Source organism: Nerophis ophidion, linkage group LG01 (genome assembly GCF_033978795.1).
Source record: "Nerophis ophidion isolate RoL-2023_Sa linkage group LG01, RoL_Noph_v1.0, whole genome shotgun sequence".
In the NCBI taxonomy this organism is placed as follows: domain Eukaryota; kingdom Metazoa; phylum Chordata; class Actinopteri; order Syngnathiformes; family Syngnathidae; genus Nerophis; species Nerophis ophidion.
The window spans coordinates 84,535,142-84,556,044 of NC_084611.1; the positions used below are offsets into that span (position 1 = coordinate 84,535,142).

The following is a 20,903-nucleotide window of genomic DNA, read 5'->3' on the forward strand; positions in this document are numbered from 1 at the left end:
GTTCAAGAAAGACCACTACAAATGAGCAATATTTTGCACTGTTATGCAATTTAATAAATCAGAAACTGATGACATAGTGCTGTATTTTACTTCTTTATCTCTTTTTTTCAACCAAAAATGCTTTGCTCTGATTAGGGGGTACTTGAATTCAAAACCTGTTCACAGGGGGTACATCACTGAAAAAAGGTTGAGAACCACTGGTATAGAGGATCTTTGGTTTGCATTTTGCTTTGAGTCATCAAAACAGAGTAGCTAGAGGATCTTTGGTTTGCATTTTGCTTTGAGTCATCAAAACAGAGTAGCTAGAGGATCTTTGGTTTGCATTTGGCTTTAAGTCATTCAAAAAACAGACTACTCTTGACTACTTCACAAGTGTTTTGTTTTTTGTTAGTTTTTTGCTGTAGGGCTTTAATAACAACAATGCAATCCTGTTAAATAGAGGATCTTTAGTTTGCGTTATGCTGTAAGTTATTAAAAAAGCAGACTAATCTTGTCATATAGAGCAGTGGTCCCCAACCACTCGATTGGTACCGGGCCGCAGAATATTTTTTTATATATATATATTTTTTTGTTATTTTTAATTAAATCAACATAAAAAACAAGATACACTTACAATTAGTGCATCAACCCAAAAACAACTAAATTTTTCCATGACAAAAAAAAATCGATAATAATAAAAAAATACTATAGAGCAGGGATGCTCACACTTTCTGCAGGCGAGCTACTTTTCAATTGACCAAGTCGAGGAGATCTACCTCATTCATATTTATAATTTATATTTATTTATTTATTTATGAAAGAGAGACATTTTTGTTAACAAGTTAATGGTGTTTAAGGATAATAAAAGCATGTTTAACACGGATTCCTTTCTTTCATGAAGACAAGAATATAAGTTGGTGTATTACCTGATTCTGATGACTTGCATTGATTGGAATCAGACAGTGGTGCTGAAAATGTCCGCATTTTCAAATGGAGGAAAAAAGTCCTCCTTTCTGTTCAACACCACATGAAAGTGGTTGGATTTGGCATCTTGTTTGTCTAACTTGCATACTCCTTTTTAAACTTTGTTATGAGAGTAGCATATGTGTGTGTGTGTGGTCCTTTAATGTGTGGCAGCAGGTGAATGACGTCAGTTAGTGTGTGGGCGAGCGAGGAAGATCATAACTCTTAAGAACAGAATTTGAATAAGGTCTTTTCAATCAGGTGTTGATAACACCTGTAGATGTGATTAGAACCATAACGAGCAACAATTAAACTGATTGAAAAAGACTGACGCTCAGCTTCTTGTAGATGGTCAATGGTGTATTTGCAACATGGTGAAGTCCAGGGAGTGGTCAAAGAAGTCAAGAGAGGAGGTAATTTCTCTTCATAAGAAAGGATATGGATATAAGAAAATAGCAAAGACATTACACATTCCAAGAGACACAGTTGGGAGCATCATTTGCAAGTTTAAAGCTAAAGGCACAGTGGAAACACTACCTGGGCGTGGTAGAAAGAGGATGCTGTGTGTGTACAGTGGTGAAAAACCCCCGGGTAACAGCTGAGGAACTACAACAGGACATTGCAGAGGAGGGAACGCAGGTTTCGTCCCAGACAATAAGGCGCGCACTACGAGATGAAGGCCTCCATGCCAGAACTCCCAGGCGCACCCCATTTCTGACTACCAGGCACAAGAAAATTGACTCCAGTATGCCAAAAATCAGCTGGACAAACCCCAAAGGTTTTGGGAAACTGTTCTATGGAGTGATGAGACAAAACTGGAACTCTTTGGGCCTATGAATCAACGTTATGTCTGGAGGAGAAAAAAATGAAGCTTAAAAAGAGAAGAACACCTTGCCTACTGTTAAGCATGGTGGGGGGTCAATCATGCTCTGGGGCTGTTTCTCTGCCTCAGGTACCGGGAATCTCCAGCGCGTTCAAGGCATTATGAATTCTATTTCCTAGCAGGATATATTAGCTGCAAATGTCATGAAGTAGTGACGAAGCTGAGGCTTGGGATACGTGTGTGGGGGTTGAATAATTTTGATCACAACTGTAGAGGATCTTTGGTTTGGGTTTTTCTGTAAATTGTTAAAAAATAGATCACTTGTTTTATAGAGGATCTTTGACAGGTGTTTTCTTTGCAGTAGGGCTTTAAAAGGGGCACTGCATTCCTGTTAAATAGAGGATCTTCTGTCTGCATTTTAATGTAAATCATAAAAAAGGGGACTTATCTGGTCTAATAGAGGATCTTTGACAAGTGTTCTTTTTGCAGTAGTTCGTTGAATTCAGCACAGCGGTGGGAGATCTTCGGTTTGAGCGTTTGTGTTATTAATGAACCACTGTCTTACTGTTGTTATTTCAATTTCCTTTTCTTAAAATGAATTGAATATTGCAAATGAAAAGCACAATAGAAAGCTCCTCTGGTTAAAAGGATCTTCGACAAGCAGCTACCAAACAACTATCACAATTGGGGCGGCATAGCTCGGTTGGTAGAGCGACCGTGCCAGCAACTTCAGGGTTGCGGGTTCGATTCCCGCTTCCGCCATCCTAGTCACTGCCGTTGTGTCCTTGGGCAAGACACTTTACCCACCTGCTCCCAGTGCCACCCACACTGGTTTAAATGTAACTTAGATATTGGGTTTCACTATGTAAAGCGCTTTGAGTCACTAGAGAAAAGTGCTATATAAATATAATTCAATTCAGTACAATCTTCCAAAGTGCTTTATTATCATAATTTGTCATTTTGGATGACATCTTTCTCTCATCAAGGACATCTGCAACATTCACTCCGTTTTAAAAAGATACTTGGCTAAAATGAGGACACTTGCATGAAAATGAGTAACACCGAGACTTTACTTCCTGTATGCTAAACGCGTAACCATAGCAACGCAATCAGGAACGGTTGCAAATGTGTAAGTTCTTGTCCCCCGTGAGTAGAAGTGTTTTGTTTTTTTCAATCAGGCACATTCTGAGGCACCCTGATGATTCCGATGGTTGGCACGGTGAAGTGGAGCATGTCACTAACCTGTCAGATGAGCAGGATCTCAGGCTGGGAGGCGGCGCAGTACAACATGAAGCCCACCTGGTCCACCTGCTCCTCCGTCAGGCCGCTCAGCAAGTTGACGGCGGGCTTGAAGTAGCTGAGCAGGACCCCCTGCTCCAGGTGGCCGATCAGCTCGGCCACGCACTGCCGGAAGCGGAGGTGCAGACTGGCCTCGCTCCAATCGCCCTCGCGCTCGCTCAGGTGCAGGACCAGGTTGGCCAGGGGGGCGGAGCCCAGCGGGCGCAGGGCGGGGTTGAGGCGACACACCGCCTTGAGCAACTTGAGCGTGGTCCGGCGGCGGCCGTCGTCGGCGGCGTCCAGCTGGGCCAGGCGCCGCGTCTCCCAGGGGTAGAGGGAGAGGTGCCAGGCGTGTTGCCAGGGAGACGTGAGCTCGGGCTGGGCCGTCAGGACCACGTCGGCCTCCCTCAGGACCGGCAGCACCGTGATGAAGAGCGTCTCCTCACTCGTGCTGCGTTCACTTGTGGGCCTGAAAAAGGAGGAATTCTCACTCGCGAGTCATCCCGCACAATTTTTACTCCCAAACGTGCGGGCGACAAACCGAATCTCCAGTCTCAGGCCCGGTCCTCCCGGCACCGGTCCGACCAGACAGTCCAAAGTGCTGCTGACGGACGGCCAGTTCATCGTTTCCATGACGACCTTGCTGAACATGTTGACGACAGCCTCTGCTGACAAGTAGCCGCCCACCAGGTACCTGCAGAAACATCACACACACCAAAAAACACTTTTCAAACATAAAATGTGGCTTAGGAATTCATTGTGGACACTTTTCAACGGATCTACTTTTACACTCTCACAACATAGGAAAAAAAAGTACGGAAAAAACTAACGTGACCATGAAAAGTGCGTAAAAACGACAGTAAACAATAAAATTACACTGGAAAAAACTAAAAGATGCTCAAACAAGACAAAGTTGGTGAAGAAAACGGAAGATTGCAATAAAAAACATAAAATGTCAACTAAAGACATAATATGCTATTCAAACTGGGTACGCAAATGAAAAAAATCACACAAAAAAATGACAAAACCAAAAATAAGTTCAAAATGAACTAGCGCTCAGACAAAAACATTACAATAAATATTCACGGTGGCAGAGGGGTTAGTGCGTCTTCCTCACAATACGAAGCTCCTGCAGTCCTGGGTTCAAATCCAGGCTCGGGATCTTTCTGTGTGGAGTTTGCATGTTCTCCCCGTGAATGCGTGGGTTCCCTCCGGGTACTCCGGCTTCCTCCCACTTCCAAAAACATGCACCTGGGGATAGGTTGATTGGCAACACTAAATTGGCCCTAGTGTGTGAATGTGAGTGTGAATGTTGTCTGTCTATCTGTGTTGGCCCTGCGATGAGGTGGCGACTTGTCCAGGGTGTACCCCGCCTTCCGCCCGATTGTAGCTGAGATAGGCGCCAGCGCCCCCCGCGACCCCGAAAGGGAATAAGCGGTAGAAAATGGATGGATGGATGGACATAAATTAGCAGGAAAAACAGGACAAAGATGTGCCAAATTATAAAATCTCATTCCAAACAAAATTTTACCTGAAAACCTTGAAAGAATATTTAAAATACTTTATGATGAAACAAAACATGACTTTCTCTCTGGCACTCATCGAGGGGGGGCGCTCCCCTTTCCTCTCCTGCTTACTTCTTTGTCTCTATTTAACAGGAATGCAATGCTGTCTTAAAGCCCTACTGCAAAAAAACACTTGTCAAAGATCCTCTATACATGATGAGATTAGTCAGCTTTTTTAATGACTTATAGCAAAATGCAAACCAAAGATAAATAATAAATATATATAATATATAAATAATATATAAATAATATAAATAAATAAATATATATGTATATATATATAAATAATATATAAATTATATAATAAATATTATTTATATAAATAATATTTGATTGATTGATATTGAACAGGAATGCAATGCTGTTTTAAAGCCCTACTGCAAAATGTCAAACAACTGAGGAAAGTGAAGTCTTGGTGAAGATTGAAGATTGCTAATTTTAATATATATTTTTTTAATGCCTGGCGTGCTATCGACTGACACACCCTCCGCGATCAACCGCTAGCTCGCGATGGACGTAATGCCCACACCTGGTATAGGGCTTTAAAAACAGCATTGTATTCCTGTTAAATAAAGGATATTTGGTTTGCGTTTTGCTGGAAGTCATTATAAAGCAGACTACTCTTGTCATATAGAGGATCTTTGACAAATGTTTTTTTTTTTTGCAGTATCGGGCTTTAAAAACAGCATTGCATTCTTGTTAAATAGACAATCTTTTGTTTGCAGTTAGCTGTAAGTCATTAAAAAGCAGACTACTGGTGTTATATGGAGGATTTTTAACGAGTGGTGTTTTTTGCAGTAGGACTTTAAAAGCAGCATTGAATTCTTGAAAATAGAGGATCTTTGGTTTGCGTTTTGTTGTAAATTGTTAGAATAGCTGATTACTGTTGTTCTACAGAGGATCTTTGACAAGTGTTTTCTTTGCAGTAGGGCTTTAAAAACGACACTGCCTTCCTGTTAAATAGAGGATCTTCTGTTTGCATTTTGATGTAAATCATTAAAAAAGCAGACTAATCTTGTCTAATAGAGGATCTTTGACAAGTGTTCTTTTCGCAGTAGTTCATTGAATTCAGCACAGCGGTGGACTCACCGTATAGGAGATCTTTGGTTTGAGCGTTTGTGTTATTAATGAAACACTGTCTTACTGTACGGGTCCCGTGTATATTTTGTTATTTCAATTTCCTTTTCTTAAAATGAATTGAATATTGCAAATGAATAGAACAATAGAAAGATCCTCTATACAACAAGAGTAATCTGCTTTTTTAACAATTTACAACAAAACGCAAACCAAAGATCCTCTATTTACAGGAATGCAAAGCTGCTTTTAAAGTCCTACAGCAAAAAAAAAAAAAAAACACTCGTCAAAAGATCCTCTACATGACATGATTAGTCTGCTTTTCTAATGACTTACAGCAAAACGCAAACCAAAGATCCGCTATTTAACAGGAATGCAATGCTGTTTTTAAAGCCCTATACTGCAAAAAAACCACTTGTCAAAGATCCTCTATTACAATTTTAGTCTGCTTTTTAATGACTTAAAGCAAAATGCAAACCAAAGATCCTCTATTTAACAAAAAGGCAATGCTGTTTTTAAAGCACTATACTGCAAAAAAAAATCCTCTATATGACAAGAGTAGTCTGTTTTATAATGACTTACAGCAAAACGCAAACCCATCCATCCATCCATTTTCTGGATGGAAGGCAAAATGCAAACCAAATATCCTTTATTTAACAGGAATACAATGCTGTCTTTAAATCCCTATACTGCAAATCACACTTTTCAAAGATCCTCTATATAACAAGATTAGTCTTCTTTTTTAATGACTTACAGCAAAACGCAAACCAAAGATCCTCCATTTAACAGCAATACATTACTGTTTTAAAGCCCATCAGCAAAAAAAAAAAACAACACTCATCGAGGGTGGACGCCCTCCTTTCCTCTCACTTATCTCTCCTGGTTGCTTCTTTGTCTTGTCTTCACTTTTTTGTTGCTTCCTTTTGCACGGCTCTCCAAATCAACATTGGAACTATTCAACTGGCCTCAACAAAATTGACAAGATTCTGGGTTTAGGGGAACCTGCTTGTCGTGACAGAGGGGTTGTTGCTGGACACACAACGGACTGGCCCCCCTTTTCTGTGGAGGACGTGAAGATATCTACCTATTGGGAATCATGACAACAGGACATCTGCTGATTAGATGGAAGTTGCTAGCAGTCTTCAAAGTACCCCAAAGCTGCCACATCAAATGATTGGAGGATGCGGGAAGAACGGTGCACACTTTTGTGATTTTGGATCACATCGGACTGTCTGCCCCGCAGGTTTGAGGACCAGTCATAGATAATTACGAGTGAAAAGCACATTTTATTTTCACTCGTATGCAAAACTTTCTAACTCGGATTGTTTCCCTGGCTTCGAGACCCTCCCCGAGGACAGTGCAGCGAAGTCACAACAAACTCCCTTCGTGTCTCTCATGGACACACACCTGTTCTTGTTGACTTTGGACTAACGACTAAACAGAGACACACTGCAGGCGTACACACAAATATGCATCCACAAAAATATACGCCGCACACATACATACTCAACCCCCAATCCAACGCCCTAGACGCAAATCCCATAGGGGTGATGAAAGGATGGCCAGCGCCTGAGAGCTGCCGCTTGCCACCATGACCCCGCACTCCCTTCCCTCTTTTATTACCGTTATTAAACCAATATTGGAATATCAAAATAACAGAATTCATTTAAAAAAAAAAAAAGATATAAAATGTTGCTGAAACAATAGAACCGAAAATGTTTCAATTTACCGTAAGGCATTGAAAACCAGCAGAGTACTCTTTGGATATAGATGATCTTTGACAAATGTCTTTTTTGCAGTAGTTCCTTGAATATACCCCAGCAGAGTGCTTTTGTCATTTAGAGGATCTTTGACACATCTTTTTTTGCAGTACTTCCTTAAATTCAGCAAAGCGGAGTACTCATTTTATAGAGGATCTTTGGTCTGCAGTTTTCTGTTATTCAGTAAAAACAGCTAAGTACTGTAAGGCTCCGTTCTGTGTATGTGTTGGTATTTCAATTATTCTCTTTTCTTAAAATGAATTGAAAAACAAAAACTGATTAGTTTGTTTGAATTGTTTCAAAATACAAACAACAACATATATAAAATGTTGCTGAAACAAAACAACCGAAAAGTTTTGCGTTTTGCTGTAAGGCATGGAAAAACGGCAGAGTACTCTTTGGATAGAGATGATCTCTGACAAACGTCTTTTGAAACAATAGAACCAAAAACTTGCGCGAAAACAAAATGTAATTTAAAACAAATCAAAAATAAAATGTTGCTGAAAGTGAAGTGAATTATATTTATATAGCGCTTTTCTCTCGTGACTCAAAGCGCTTCTACATAGTGAAACCCAATATCCAAGTTACTTTTAAACCAGTGTAGTTGGCACTGGGAGCAGGTGGGTAAAGTATCTTGCCCAAAGACACAACGGCAGTGACTAGGATGGTGGAAGCGGGGATTGCACCTGGAACCCTCAAGTTGCTGGTGCGGACACTATACCAACACAGTTATAACACCCCAAACAAAACCAAAAAATGACGTTATACATTAAATGAAAATGTGAAAATAAAAGCTAAAAAGTCTTTCCATCCCCAACAAATGCCAATCAAGCGGTGAGAGGTCTTAATGAATCAAAGATCTTTGAAGCCCACCTGTCCCAGTAGCTGCGTCCTCTGGGGAAATATTCCGTGTTGAGGCGTCGCACCATCCAGTGCAGGGGATGTGTGAGCAGAGTCTCCTCCCCCGGCACCAGACGCCACAGACTAGCTTCCAGCTGCACGGGCACCAGCAGACAGGCGTGGTCCGCACTCACCACCTGCACACAGCAGGGAATCGAACAACGCTCGCAATCGAGGCGCACATGACGTCCTCACCTGCAGGTCGTCCAGGAGAGAACCTCCCAGGCTCATCTCTCCCAGAGGCGTGTCAGCCAGGCGGCTGCGCAGGAAGCCCTGGATCTCGGTGCAGATGTCCAGGGCCCGGGACTGAGCCTGCTGGACCTCCTGGGGGGACAGCGCCGCTCGGGTGCGGTAGAACCGCAGGAGACGATCCTGCACGCACAAACACAAGCTGGTGACTTCCTGTTAGCTGCGAGCAATGGACTGAATTTACCTGCAATGTGGGGACACACACGTGGACTAGTTTTACCTACAATGTGGGGACACACACGTGGACTGTTTGTACCTACAATGTGGGGACACACACGTGGACTGGTTGTCCCTACAATGTGGGGACACACACGTGGACTAGTTTTACCTACAATGTGGGGACACACACGTGGACTGTTTGTACCTACAATGTGGGGACACACACGTGGACTGTTTGTACCTACAATGTGGGGACACACACGTGGACTGGTTGGCCCTACAATGTGGGGACACACACGTGGACTAGTTTTACCTACAATGTGGGGACACACACGTGGACTGGTCGTGCCTACAATGTGGGGACACACACGTGGACTGGTCGTGCCTACAATGTGGGGACACTGGACTGGTCGTGCCTACAATGTGGGGACACACACGTGGACTAGTTTTACCTACAATGTGGGGACACACACGTGGACTGTTTGTACCTACAATGTGGGGACACACACGTGTACTGTTTGTACCTACAATGTGGGGACACACACGTGGACTGGTTGGCCCTACAATGTGGGGACACACACGTGGACTAGTTTTACCTACAATGTGGGGACACACACGTGGACTGGTCGTGCCTACAATGTGGGGACACACACGTGGACTGGTCGTGCCTACAATGTGGGGACACTGGACTGGTCGTGCCTACAATGTGGGGACACACACGTGGACTGGTTGTACCTACAATGTGGGGACACACACGTGGACTGGTTGTACCTACAATGTGGGGACACACACGTGGACTGTTCGTACCTACAATGTGGGGACACACACGTGGACTGGTTGGCCCTACAATGTGGGGACACACACGTGGACTAGTTTTACCTACAATGTGGGGACACACACGTGGACTGTTTGTACCTACAATGTGGGGACACACACGTGGACTGGTTGGCCCTACAATGTGGGGACACACACGTGGACTAGTTTTACCTACAATGTGGGGACACACACGTGGACTGTTTGTACCTGCAATGTGGGGACACACACGTGGACTGGTCGTGCCTACAATGTGGGGACACACACGTGGACTGGTCGTGCCTACAATGTGGGGACACACACGTGGACTGGTCGTGCCTACAATGTGGGGACACACACGTGGACTGGTTGTACCTACAATGTGGGGACACACACGTGGACTGTTCGTACCTACAATGTGGGGACACACACGTGGACTGTTTGTACCTACAATGTGGGGACACACACGTGGACTGGTCGTGCCTACAATGTGGGGACACACACGTGGACTGGTCGTGCCTACAATGTGGGGACACACACGTGGACTGGTCGTGCCTACAATGTGGGGACACACACGTGGACTGGTTGTACCTACAATGTGGGGACACACACGTGGACTGTTCGAACCTACAATGTGGGGACACACACGTGGACTGGTCGTGCCTACAATGTGGGGACACACACGTGGACTGGTCGTGCCTACAATGTGGGGACACACACGTGGACTGGTCGTGCCTACAATGTGGGGACACACACGTGGACTGTTTGTACCTACAATGTGGGGACACACACGTGGACTGTTTGTACCTACAATGTGGGGACACACACGTGGACTGTTTGTACCTACAATGTGGGGACACACACGTGGACTGTTTGTACCTACAATGTGGGGACACACACGTGGACTGGTTGGCCCTACAATGTGGGGACACACACGTGGACTAGTTTTACCTACAATGTGGGGACACACACGTGGACTGTTTGTACCTACAATGTGGGGACACACACGTGGACTGGTCGTGCCTCCAATGTGGGGACACACACGTGGACTGGTCGTGCCTACAATGTGGGGACACACGTGGACTGGTCGTGCCTACAATGTGGGGACACACACGTGGACTGGTTGTACCTACAATGTGGGGACACACACGTGGACTGTTCGTACCTACAATGTGGGGACACACACGTGGACTGTTCGAACCTACAATGTGGGGACACACACGTGGACTGGTCGTGCCTACAATGTGGGGACACACACGTGGACTGGTCGTGCCTACAATGTGGGGACACACACGTGGACTGTTTGTACCTACAATGTGGGGACACACACGTGGACTGTTTGTACCTACAATGTGGGGACACACACGTGGACTAGTTGTACCTACAATGTGGGGACACACACGTGGACTAGTTTTACCTACAATGTGGGGACACACACGTGGACTGTTTGTACCTACAATGTGGGGACACACACGTGGACTGGTCGTGCCTACAATGTGGGGACACACACGTGGACTGGTCGTGCCTACAATGTGGGGACACACACGTGGACTGGTCGTGCCTACAATGTGGGGACACACACGTGGACTGTTTGTACCTACAATGTGGGGACACACACGTGGACTGTTCGAACCTACAATGTGGGGACACACACGTGGACTGGTCGTGCCTACAATCTGGGGACACACACGTGGACTGGTCGTGCCTACAATGTGGGGACACACACGTGGACTGGTCGTGCCTACAATGTGGGGACACACACGTGGACTGGTCGTACCTACAATGTGGGGACACACACGTGGACTGGTCGTACAATGTGGGGACACATACGTGGACTGTTCGAACCTACAATGTGGGGACACACACGTGGACTGGTCGTACCTACAATGTGGGGACACACACGTGGACTGGTTGTACCTACAATGTGGGGACACATCGTACCTACAATGTGGGGACACACACATGGACTGGTCGTACCTACAATGTGGGGACACACACGTGGACTGGTTGTACCCACAATGTGGGGACACACACGTGGACTGGTCGTACCCACAATGTGGGGACACACACGTGGACTGGTTGTACCTACAATGTGGGGGGACACACGTGGACTGGTCGTACCTACAATGTGGGGACACACACGTGGACTGGTCACACGTGGACTGGTCGTACCCACGATGTGGGGACACACACGTGGACTGGTCGTACCCACGATGTGGGGACACACACGTGGACTGGTCGTACCCACAATGTGGGGACACACACGTGGACTGGTCGTACCCACAATGTGGGGACACACACATGGACTGGTTGTACCCACAATGTGGGGACACACACGTGGACTGGTTGTACCCACAATGTGGGGACACACACGTGGACTGGTTGTACCTACAATGTGGGGACACACACGTGGACTAGTTTTACCTACAATGTAGGGACACACATGTGGACTGGTTGTACCTGCAATGTGGGGACACACAGGTGGACTATGTTGGTTTTTGGCTGGTCTTTGGACGACGTGTCCTCGGAGGATGCTGGGTTTTGTTGGTCCAGGTCAGCTGATTGAGGAGAGACGTGTTTGCAAACAACACACCATCAACAAGTGTGTGCGTGTGTGTGTGTGGTCACCTTTCTGGTGTCCGGTTGCCTTGGCGACGCGCTGCGTGACCACACCCTCCAGACCCTTCTTGGTCACCGCGGGCGACGCCGCCGCCGTCAAGGTCAGTTCTGATATCTTCTGCTCCACCTTCTCGTCTTCGGCGGCGCGGCCCGCGCGCTCGATCAGCTGCGCATGCATCATGGGCGTGAAAAGGCGCCGCGGAGGAACGTCATCGGGCGCTACGAGGTGTACTCACACGTTTCACCGCCAGGGTGGCGATGCCCAGCATGGCGGCGGCGCCCACCCCCAGCACCAGGCGGGCGTTGGACAGCAGGAAGTCGATCACCACGGCGACACCGTCCTCGCCTCTCCTCCGGCCGCCTTTGAAGTTCATGGTGGCTCCTTGGCCCCTGGACAGTCAGCCTGCAGACGATGCGTTCAGGGTCAGGGGGAAAAAAACAGGACCATGCTACTTCTAAAGCATCAGATATGTATTTTTATTTCATTTATATAAGTTATAATCACTTTTTACTTCTTTTCAGCAGATTTCTCAAGTTTGTAATGAGCAAAATGCTTTATTTTTATAGTGTTAAAACGTTAAAGACTGACAAGGATTTAAAAATAGATTGATTGTAGCTGAGATAGGCTCCAGCGCCCTCCGCGACCCGGAAGGTAATAAGCGGTAGGAAATGGATGGATCGATGTTTTTGAATAAAATCCTTATGATTGTAAAGAGTTTTTTTTTTAAATTACCGCTATTCATTTTTTAAAAATTTGTATTTAATTTTGTTTTCAATGTATGACATTCGAAGGTCCTGAGTAGTCCTGAGTTCAATCCCGGGCTCGGGATCTTTCTGTGTGGACTTTGCGTGTTCTCTCGTGACTGCGTGAGTTCCCTCCAGGTACTCCGGCTTCCTCCCACTTCCAAAAACATGCACCTGGGGATAGGTTGATAGGTAACACTAAATTGGCCCTAGTGTGTGAATGTGAGTGTGGATGTTGTCTGTCTATGGTGGCCCTGCGATGAGGTGGCAACTTGTCACGGGTGTACGCCGCCTTCCGCCCGATTGTAGCTGAGATAGGCTCCAGCACCCCCTGCCAACCCAAAAGTGACAAAGGGTAGGAAACGGATGGATGGATGGATTTTCTTTGTGTAATGTATACCCTCAAGCAAATCTCAAGTCCGCAGTTCTTTTTTTCTAAGCCGTCTCCTGCGTTTTTTTAAGTCTTCAGCGACCACAGCGGATGTTCGTTCCACGGAGAGTGAGAGAAATGTTTCTGTGTTGGGGTTGGGACATGAACATGACAAACATGTTCACTTGAACTTGACAGGAGATTGCTGTGTACGGTCACTTGAACGACGACGACACCTGCAGCCGGTTTGAAGGGAAAGGAATAGTCGGCGTACAGCGGTGGAACTTTCCAAGCATGAAGTCCTATTTATAGGCACAAACATGGCTGAGTCACACCAGTGGGGGGTTGAATATTTAACAGGCGTCCTCGTCGGGTTACACTCAACTGCACTTACTCTATTTTTCATGTTGGCCTGTGCACGTACGTGTGCACTCTTATATCTCATTCTGCTAGTCCCAGAAAATACTATAAATAGGAACCACTATATACAGTTTACTATTAGGCAGCGGGCGATAAAATGATATCAATATACAGTACAGGCCAAAAGTTTGGACACACCTTAGAAGCATTTAAGTCTCACCTTAAAACTCATCTGTATACTCTAGCCTTTAAATAGACCTCCTTTTTAGACCAGTTGATCTGCCGCTTCTTTTCTTTTTTCTCCTATGTCCCCCCCTCCCTTATGGAGGGGGTCCGGTCCGATGACCATGGATGAGGTACTGGCTGTCCAGAGTCGAGACCCAGGATGGACCGCTCGTCAGGACCCAGGATGGACCGCTCGCCTGTGTATCGGTTGGGGACATCTCTACGCTGCTGATCCGCCTCCGCTTGAGATGGTTTCCTGTGGACGGGACTCTCGCTGCTGTCTTGGATCCGCTTTGAACTGAACTCTCGCGGCTGTGTTGGAGCCACTATGGATCGAACTTTCACAGTATCATGTTAGACCCGCTCGACATCCATTGCTTTCGGTCCCCTAGAGGGGGGGGGGGGGGGGGGATTGCCCACATCTGAGGTCCTCTCCAAGGTTTCTCATAGTCAGCATTGTCGCTGGCGTCCCACTGGGTGTGAATTCTCCCTGCCCACCGGGTGTGAGTTTTCCTTGCCCTTTTGTGGGTTCTTCTGAGGATGTTGTAGTCGTAATGATTTGTGCAGTCCTTTGAGACATTTGTGATTTGGGGCTATATAAATAAACATTGATTGATTGATTCTCATTCACATCACAACTGATGGTTGATAAAGCAAGAACTTCAAATAATCAACCCTGATTAGGCACACTTGTGAAGTGAAAACCATTTCAGGGGACAACCTCTTGAAGCTCATTGAGAGAATGCCAAGAGTGTGCAAAGCAGTAATCAGAGCAAAGGGTGGCTATTTTACAAGAAATGGCCCTTGTGTGCAAATGTGAGTGTGAATGTTGTCTGTCTATCTGTGTTGGCCCTGTGATGAGGTGGCGACTTGTCCAGGGTGTACACCGCCTTCCGCCCGATTGTAGCTGGGATAGGCGCCAGCACCCCCCGTAACCCCAAAGGGAATATAAAACATGTTTTCAGTAATTTCACCTTTTTTTTTGTTAAGTACATAACTCCACGTGTTCATTCGTAGTTTTGATGCCTTCAGGGACAATCTACAATGTAAATAGTCAAGAAAATAAATGAGAAGGTGTGTCCAAACTTTTGGCCTATAATAGACATGTAATCGATATCAATAAATAAACATGTTCGATAAAACGTGCTATATTTTTGTTAGGGTTGGTTGCGTGAACAAAGACACTCGCTCTCTAGTAATTGAGCAACACGGGAAGTGATCGCTGATCAGTGGGGGTGACACACCAACAGCCAATCAGGTAACAGTATCAACTATCATGTTTGGTTGCGCCATCTTGATGTCTTGCGTGGAGTGAGAAGAGAAAGTCAAAATTAAGGAATTGTGAATAAAAGAGGAAAAGTCACCTGGGCAGTATGGCAATTTTAGATGTTTTAAAAAAGAGACCGTAGTCAGACCAATGTGGTCTGTAAATGATGCAAGACGGTAATACCACACCACCTCAGTCGCGGCCACCCTCTGGAGTCAATGTGTCAAAGTCATGAATGCCGCTGCTCGAATGAATGATCTATGGCCCCCGGGATGATATTTGATCAGTATTAGAACCGGCCTGCTGCAGTTTTGCACGCACCAATACTCTAAAAGTGTTGGCGCTAGGAATTTTCAAAATGGGGTCACAGGGATCCCCTCAAGTCATAAAAATGGGGTTCCACACTACATTTTTGGAGTCCCACTTTTTTGTAAGCATTTTGAAAACAAATGATATATGTATGCATTATCTCACAACATTCTATGTTGTGTTTTGGAAAAAGGTTGTCATAAACGTTAATTAGTTCATCAAAAAAATAATACAAAATGAATCACATGTTTATGCATATGTAAATGTATTCCGTTGTAAACATTCATTCATTTTGTTCTTTCCTTCATGGATCGAAACTTTACTGCTGACGTTATTTTTTTCTACATTTTTATTGTAATATCCATCCATTTTCTTCCGCTTATCTGAGGAAAGGTCGCGGGGGAAGCAGCCTAAGCAGGAAAGCCCAGACTTCCCTCTCCCCAGCCATTTCGTTCTGCTCCCGGGGGATACCGAGGCGTTCCCAGGCCAGCCGGGAGACAGTCTTCCCAACGTGTCCTGGGTCTTCCCCGTGCCTTTTAAAGCTTCACCGTCATCTTTAGGGAATGTAAACAAAGAAACACCGGCTGTGTTTGTGTTGCTACAGCCGGTCGCAATACACCGCCTTCTGCTTTGTACTCTCCATTATTAATTGAACAAATTGCAAAAGATTCAGCAACAGAGATGTCCAGAATACTGTGTAAAATTATGCGATTAAAGCAAACGATTTATAGGCCGTGATCTGTACTGGAAGAAAATGTCCGCTACAACTTGTGACATCACGTGCACGCGCCATCATTCCGCGACATTTTCAACAGGACACTTCGCTGGAAATTTAAAATTGCCATTTAGTAAACTAAACCGGCCGTATTAGCATGTGTTTCAATGTTAATATTTCCTCATTGATATATAAACTATCAGACTGTGTGGTCGGTAGTAGTGGGTTTCAGTAGGTCTTTAAAACAGAAGTAAAAATACACATTGAAAAAGCCAATACAAATTACCCTAAGAACAATTTCCAAGATAAAAAGCAGTTAAAAAGTAACAGAAAAAAACAAAACAAAACATTTAAATACACATTTTCCAGCGACGACTCAGCGATCCCGAAAGGGACAAGCGGTAGAAAAATGGATGGATGGATCCACCAAATACACCGCTAATAACAATTAGCTTAGGTTGGATGAAACATTTAAATTAATTTCCCATCTGCAAACAATTAGTGATCATTAAAAAATATTAAAAATATTTTTATTTTTTTAAAAAGAAAGCCGGAAGTGGAATGTTTCCTATGATAACATTGTCCACTTAAAAGCCTACTGAAACCCACTACTAGTGACCACGCAGTCTGATAGTTTATATATCAATGATGAAATATTAACATTGCAACACATGCCTATACAGCCGGTTTAGTTTACTAAATTGCAATTTTAAATTTCCCGCGGAGTTTCCTGTTGAAAACCTCACGGAATGACGACGCGATGATGACGCTTGTTTGTGACGTTATTGGTTGGAGGGGACATATTAGCCCAGCACCACTTAAGGCTAAAAGTCGTATTTTGGACATCTGTGTTGCTAAATCTTTTGCAATTTGTTCAATTAATAATGGAGACTATGAAGAAGAAAGCTGTTGGTGGAAAGGGATGGATTGCAGCTGCCTTTAGCAACCGAAACACAGACGGTGTTTCTTTGTTTGTTGTGAAGCTTTAACACAGAGCGGTCAAGCGAACATGTTTCTCTACCACATGTCAACCCGCAAGTTTTTGGATGGGAAAATTGTGATATTAAGTCGGCTCTTACCGGAGGCTTTAGCGGGTTATGCGACCTCCTCCTGCAGCTGTCAAAAAGGCAGCTGTGATCTTGGCTCCCCCATTGGCTTCTCTCAGAGACACTGGCGGTCACCTCAGCCATCCGAATTTCACGTATGACTTTATAATTGCACTAAAACACTATTAACACAATAAGCAGATAAGGCATGGGTGTCAAACTCTGCCCCGCGGGCCAATTTTGGCCCTCTGTGTAATTCAATTTGCCCCTTGAGGCAATATAAGATTAACATTACAGCTGGCCCGCCATTATTACACAGCGGCGGTGCCGCTGTATCACCGCAATTTCTCACACTTGCCAATCCTCCCGAAGTTCAGTGCCGCTCCTCGAAAATCTCCCGGGGCAAGCATTCTCCCGATTTTCACCCGGACAACAATATTGAGGGCGTGCCTTAAAGGCACTGCCTTTAGCATTCTCTACAATTGTCGTCACGTCCGCATTTCCTCCATAAAAACAGCGTGCAGGCCCACCCGCAAAATATATGCGGCTACTACACACACATTAGTGAATGCAATGCATACTTGGTCAACAGCCATACAGGTCACACTGAGGGTGGCCGTATAAACAACTTTAACACTGTTACAAATATGCGCCACACTGTGAACTCACACCAAACAAGAATGATAAACACATTTCGGGAGAACATCTGCACTGTGACATAACATAAACACAACAAAACAAATACCCAGAACCCTTTGCAGCAGTAACTCTTTCGGGACGCTACAATACGTTTTGATATTTACCTCAGAAGACTGCAAATTGAAAAGAGGCATTACATTTGTATTTAAATTTTATTTGAAAAGCCATTGATATTTTTTAATTATTATTATTATTATTTGAAGCTCAATTTTGCATGTCACAATAAAGTTACAGTATATAAGCCTTGCTTGTTCAATGTTCAATGCGAAACTTGTTTGGGTCCCTATTAAAAGGTTAATTTGTTCAACCTTGGCCCGCGGCTTTGTTCAGTTTTAAATTTTGGCCCACTCTGTATTTGAGTTTGACACCCCTGAGATAAGGGATTTTCCAGAATTATCCTAGTAAATGTATGTAATAACATCTGAATCGCGCCCACTGCCGTCGCCTTTTTTTTTTTTTTTTTTAAATGCTTCACTCTAACTTTCCTCATCCACAAATATTTCATCCTCGCTCAAATTAATGGGAAATCGTCGCTTTCTCGGTCCGAATAGCTCTCGCTGCTAGTGGCTATGATTATAAACAATGTGAGGATGTGAGGCGCTCCACAACCCGTGACGTCACGCGCACATCGCCTGCTACTTCCGGTACAGGCAAGGCTTTTTTATTAGCGAACAAAAGTTGCAAACTTTATCATCGATGTTCTCTACTATATCTTTTCAGCAAAAATATGGCGATATCGCGAAATGATCAAGTATGACACATAGAATGGACCTGCTATCCCCGTTTAAATAAGAAAATCTCATTTCAGTAGGCCTTTAAGTTGGATGAAACGTTTCTATTAATTTCTTATCTGCATACAATTAGTGATCATTAAGAAACTCATATATATATAAAAAAAGAAAGCCGGAAGTGGAATGTTTACTAAGGCAAGAGCCGGAAATGAAACGTTTCCTATGATAACATTGTCTGCTTAACCCGAGAATGCGTTAATTTGCGGCCGCAGCTATTGTCATATTGTGTGGAAACAACATATATGATCATATATATATAATTTATTGGCGTTTTCATGTTTTATGCGTCTGACTGAGTAAATCCAGGAAGCGAAAAACTGCTACCTAGCAGGGAGCTAATGACAGTTTGGAAAAAGTCGCCTAAAGATAACGCTTTAACATAACTTACCACTCAGCGTGGGAAGAACAATGGCAGCACGGCCCCGAATCATTTGTGTTATTTTAAACCCACTAGAAGACGATACTAAACTACTAATAGTCGACAGACTTTGCAGTCGGCCAACTTTAGCCTGCGAGCTAACAGCTGTTGTTGGAGTTCTTCTTCTACCCCACAGGTCTGGCGGTGACAGATGGTGGCCGCGCCCCCTGCAGGAACTACTATGAACTGACGTAAATATTGTCACGGTTCACGTTAAAGCAGGGGTGTCCAAACTTTTTCCACTGAGGGCCGCAGACTGAAAAATCAAAGTATGCAAGGGCCATTTTGACATTTTTCTTTTTTAAAAGCAATACAATAGTTTTTTTTTTTTTTTACCTTTATGGATTTCCTCGAGTTTGGTCCCCGGTCTCCAGAAGGGTCTCAGTCATAAAAATGTTAGAAATATGTCATAAATTATTCATTTTTTTCATTTAACGCTTGAATCTCGAGATCAACTTCAGGTCTGTCTGTCGTTATAAAAAAAATAATAATTTTGTTTTTTATGTTCATGGCCTTTATTCAGAACCCTTATTTATATGGCTAACACACAAACGATGCAAAACTCATTTGTATACTCTAGCCTTTAAATAGACTCCCTTTTTAGACCAGTTGATCTGCCGTTTCTTTTCTTTTTCTTCTATGTCCCACTCTCCCTTGTGGAGGGGGTCCGGTCCGATCCGGTGGCCATGTACTGCTTGCCTGTGTATCGGCTGGGGACATCTATGCGCTGCTGATCCGCCTCCGCTTGGGATGGTTTCCTGCTGGCTCTGCTATGAACGGGACTCTCGCTGCTGTGTTGGATCCGCTTTGGACTGGACTCTCGCGACTGTGTTGGATCTATTATGGATTGAACTTTCACAGTATCATGTTAGACCCGCTCGACATCCATTGCTTTCCTCCTCTCCAAGGTTCTCATAGTCATCATTGTCACCGACGTCCCACTGGGTCATCATTGTCACCGATGTCCCACTGGGTGTGAGTTTTCCTTGCCCTTATGTGGGCCTACCGAGGATGTTGTAGTGGTTTGTGCAGCCCTTTGAGACACTAGTGATTTAGGGCTATATAAGTAAACATTGATTGATTGATTGATTGAACATTTTCCCCCCAAAACATTTCAAAGTGGAATATTTGACGTGAAGTAATTGGAACCCTAAATAAGTCAATAATTCATAACAATATAAAAAAAGAATAAGTGTTGAAAATAAGCCGGATGTATATTTATATTTTTTTACTTTTAACACTTAAGTCTGTAGATCTTTTGATTATAAGATTTATATTTTTTTTCATACTTTTTTGTTTGTCTGATGCCCTTTTTGTGAAAGAAACATTTGTTTCGCACACAATATGCAATATTATCCCCCCCAAAATATTTGAAAGTGAAATTGTTCCAGTGAGGTAATTGGAGTCTTCAGCATGGCAGCTTTGAATTATTAGTGTCAACATTGCAACTTTTTCTTGTTACATGTCACTGTTTACTCTTTTATATTTTAATATTTTATTATAGTATTTTTTAGAATGGGCCGGGGGCCAGTAACAAATTAGCTGTGGGCCACAAATGGCCCTCGGGCCGCACTTTGGACACAACTGTGTTAAACCTAGGGTATGCAAAGTGAGGCCCGCGGCACATAAAAATACTTGAAAAAAACAAACATAAAAAGTGAAATAAAAAAGCAAACAGGTGTAATGTAACAAGAAAATTATATAATATTGACACTAAAATTTGGAGTGGCTGTGCCAGCAACTTGAGGGTTCCAGGTTCGATCCTCGCTTCGGCCATCCGAGTCACTGCGTTGTGTCC

At 44.2% G+C, this 20,903-nt stretch overlaps 1 protein-coding gene across 1 annotated transcript; it reads right to left on the reverse strand.

The window, feature by feature from the left end:
* Window positions 1–2,685: 2,685 nt before the first annotated feature.
* mief2 (mitochondrial elongation factor 2) lies at window positions 2,686–19,249 on the reverse strand. Its single transcript, XM_061914018.1, has 8 exons — window positions 19,076–19,249; window positions 12,398–12,564; window positions 12,171–12,327; window positions 12,003–12,100; window positions 8,538–8,714; window positions 8,316–8,479; window positions 3,585–3,737; window positions 2,686–3,512 (listed from the first exon to the last, which is right to left on the reverse strand). Exons 2-8 carry the CDS (start codon window positions 12,533–12,535, stop codon window positions 3,011–3,013), a joined length of 1,389 nt encoding a protein of 462 aa, XP_061770002.1. The 5' UTR covers window positions 12,536–12,564; window positions 19,076–19,249; the 3' UTR covers window positions 2,686–3,010.
* Window positions 19,250–20,903: the final 1,654 nt, after the last annotated feature.

Excerpts from the sequence above, each read along its gene's own strand:
- mief2 (XM_061914018.1), bottom strand. The coding sequence starts at position 12,535 with ATGAACTTCAAAGGCGGCCGGAGGAGAGGCGAGGACGGTGTCGCCGTG. Across the intron at positions 12,101-12,170 it reads GGCAACCGGACACCAGAAAG|CTGACCTGGACCAACAAAAC; the intron begins GTGACCACACAC and ends CTCCTCAATCAG. Across the intron at positions 3,513-3,584 it reads GGCCTGAGACTGGAGATTCG|GCCCACAAGTGAACGCAGCA; the intron begins GTTTGTCGCCCG and ends CTCCTTTTTCAG.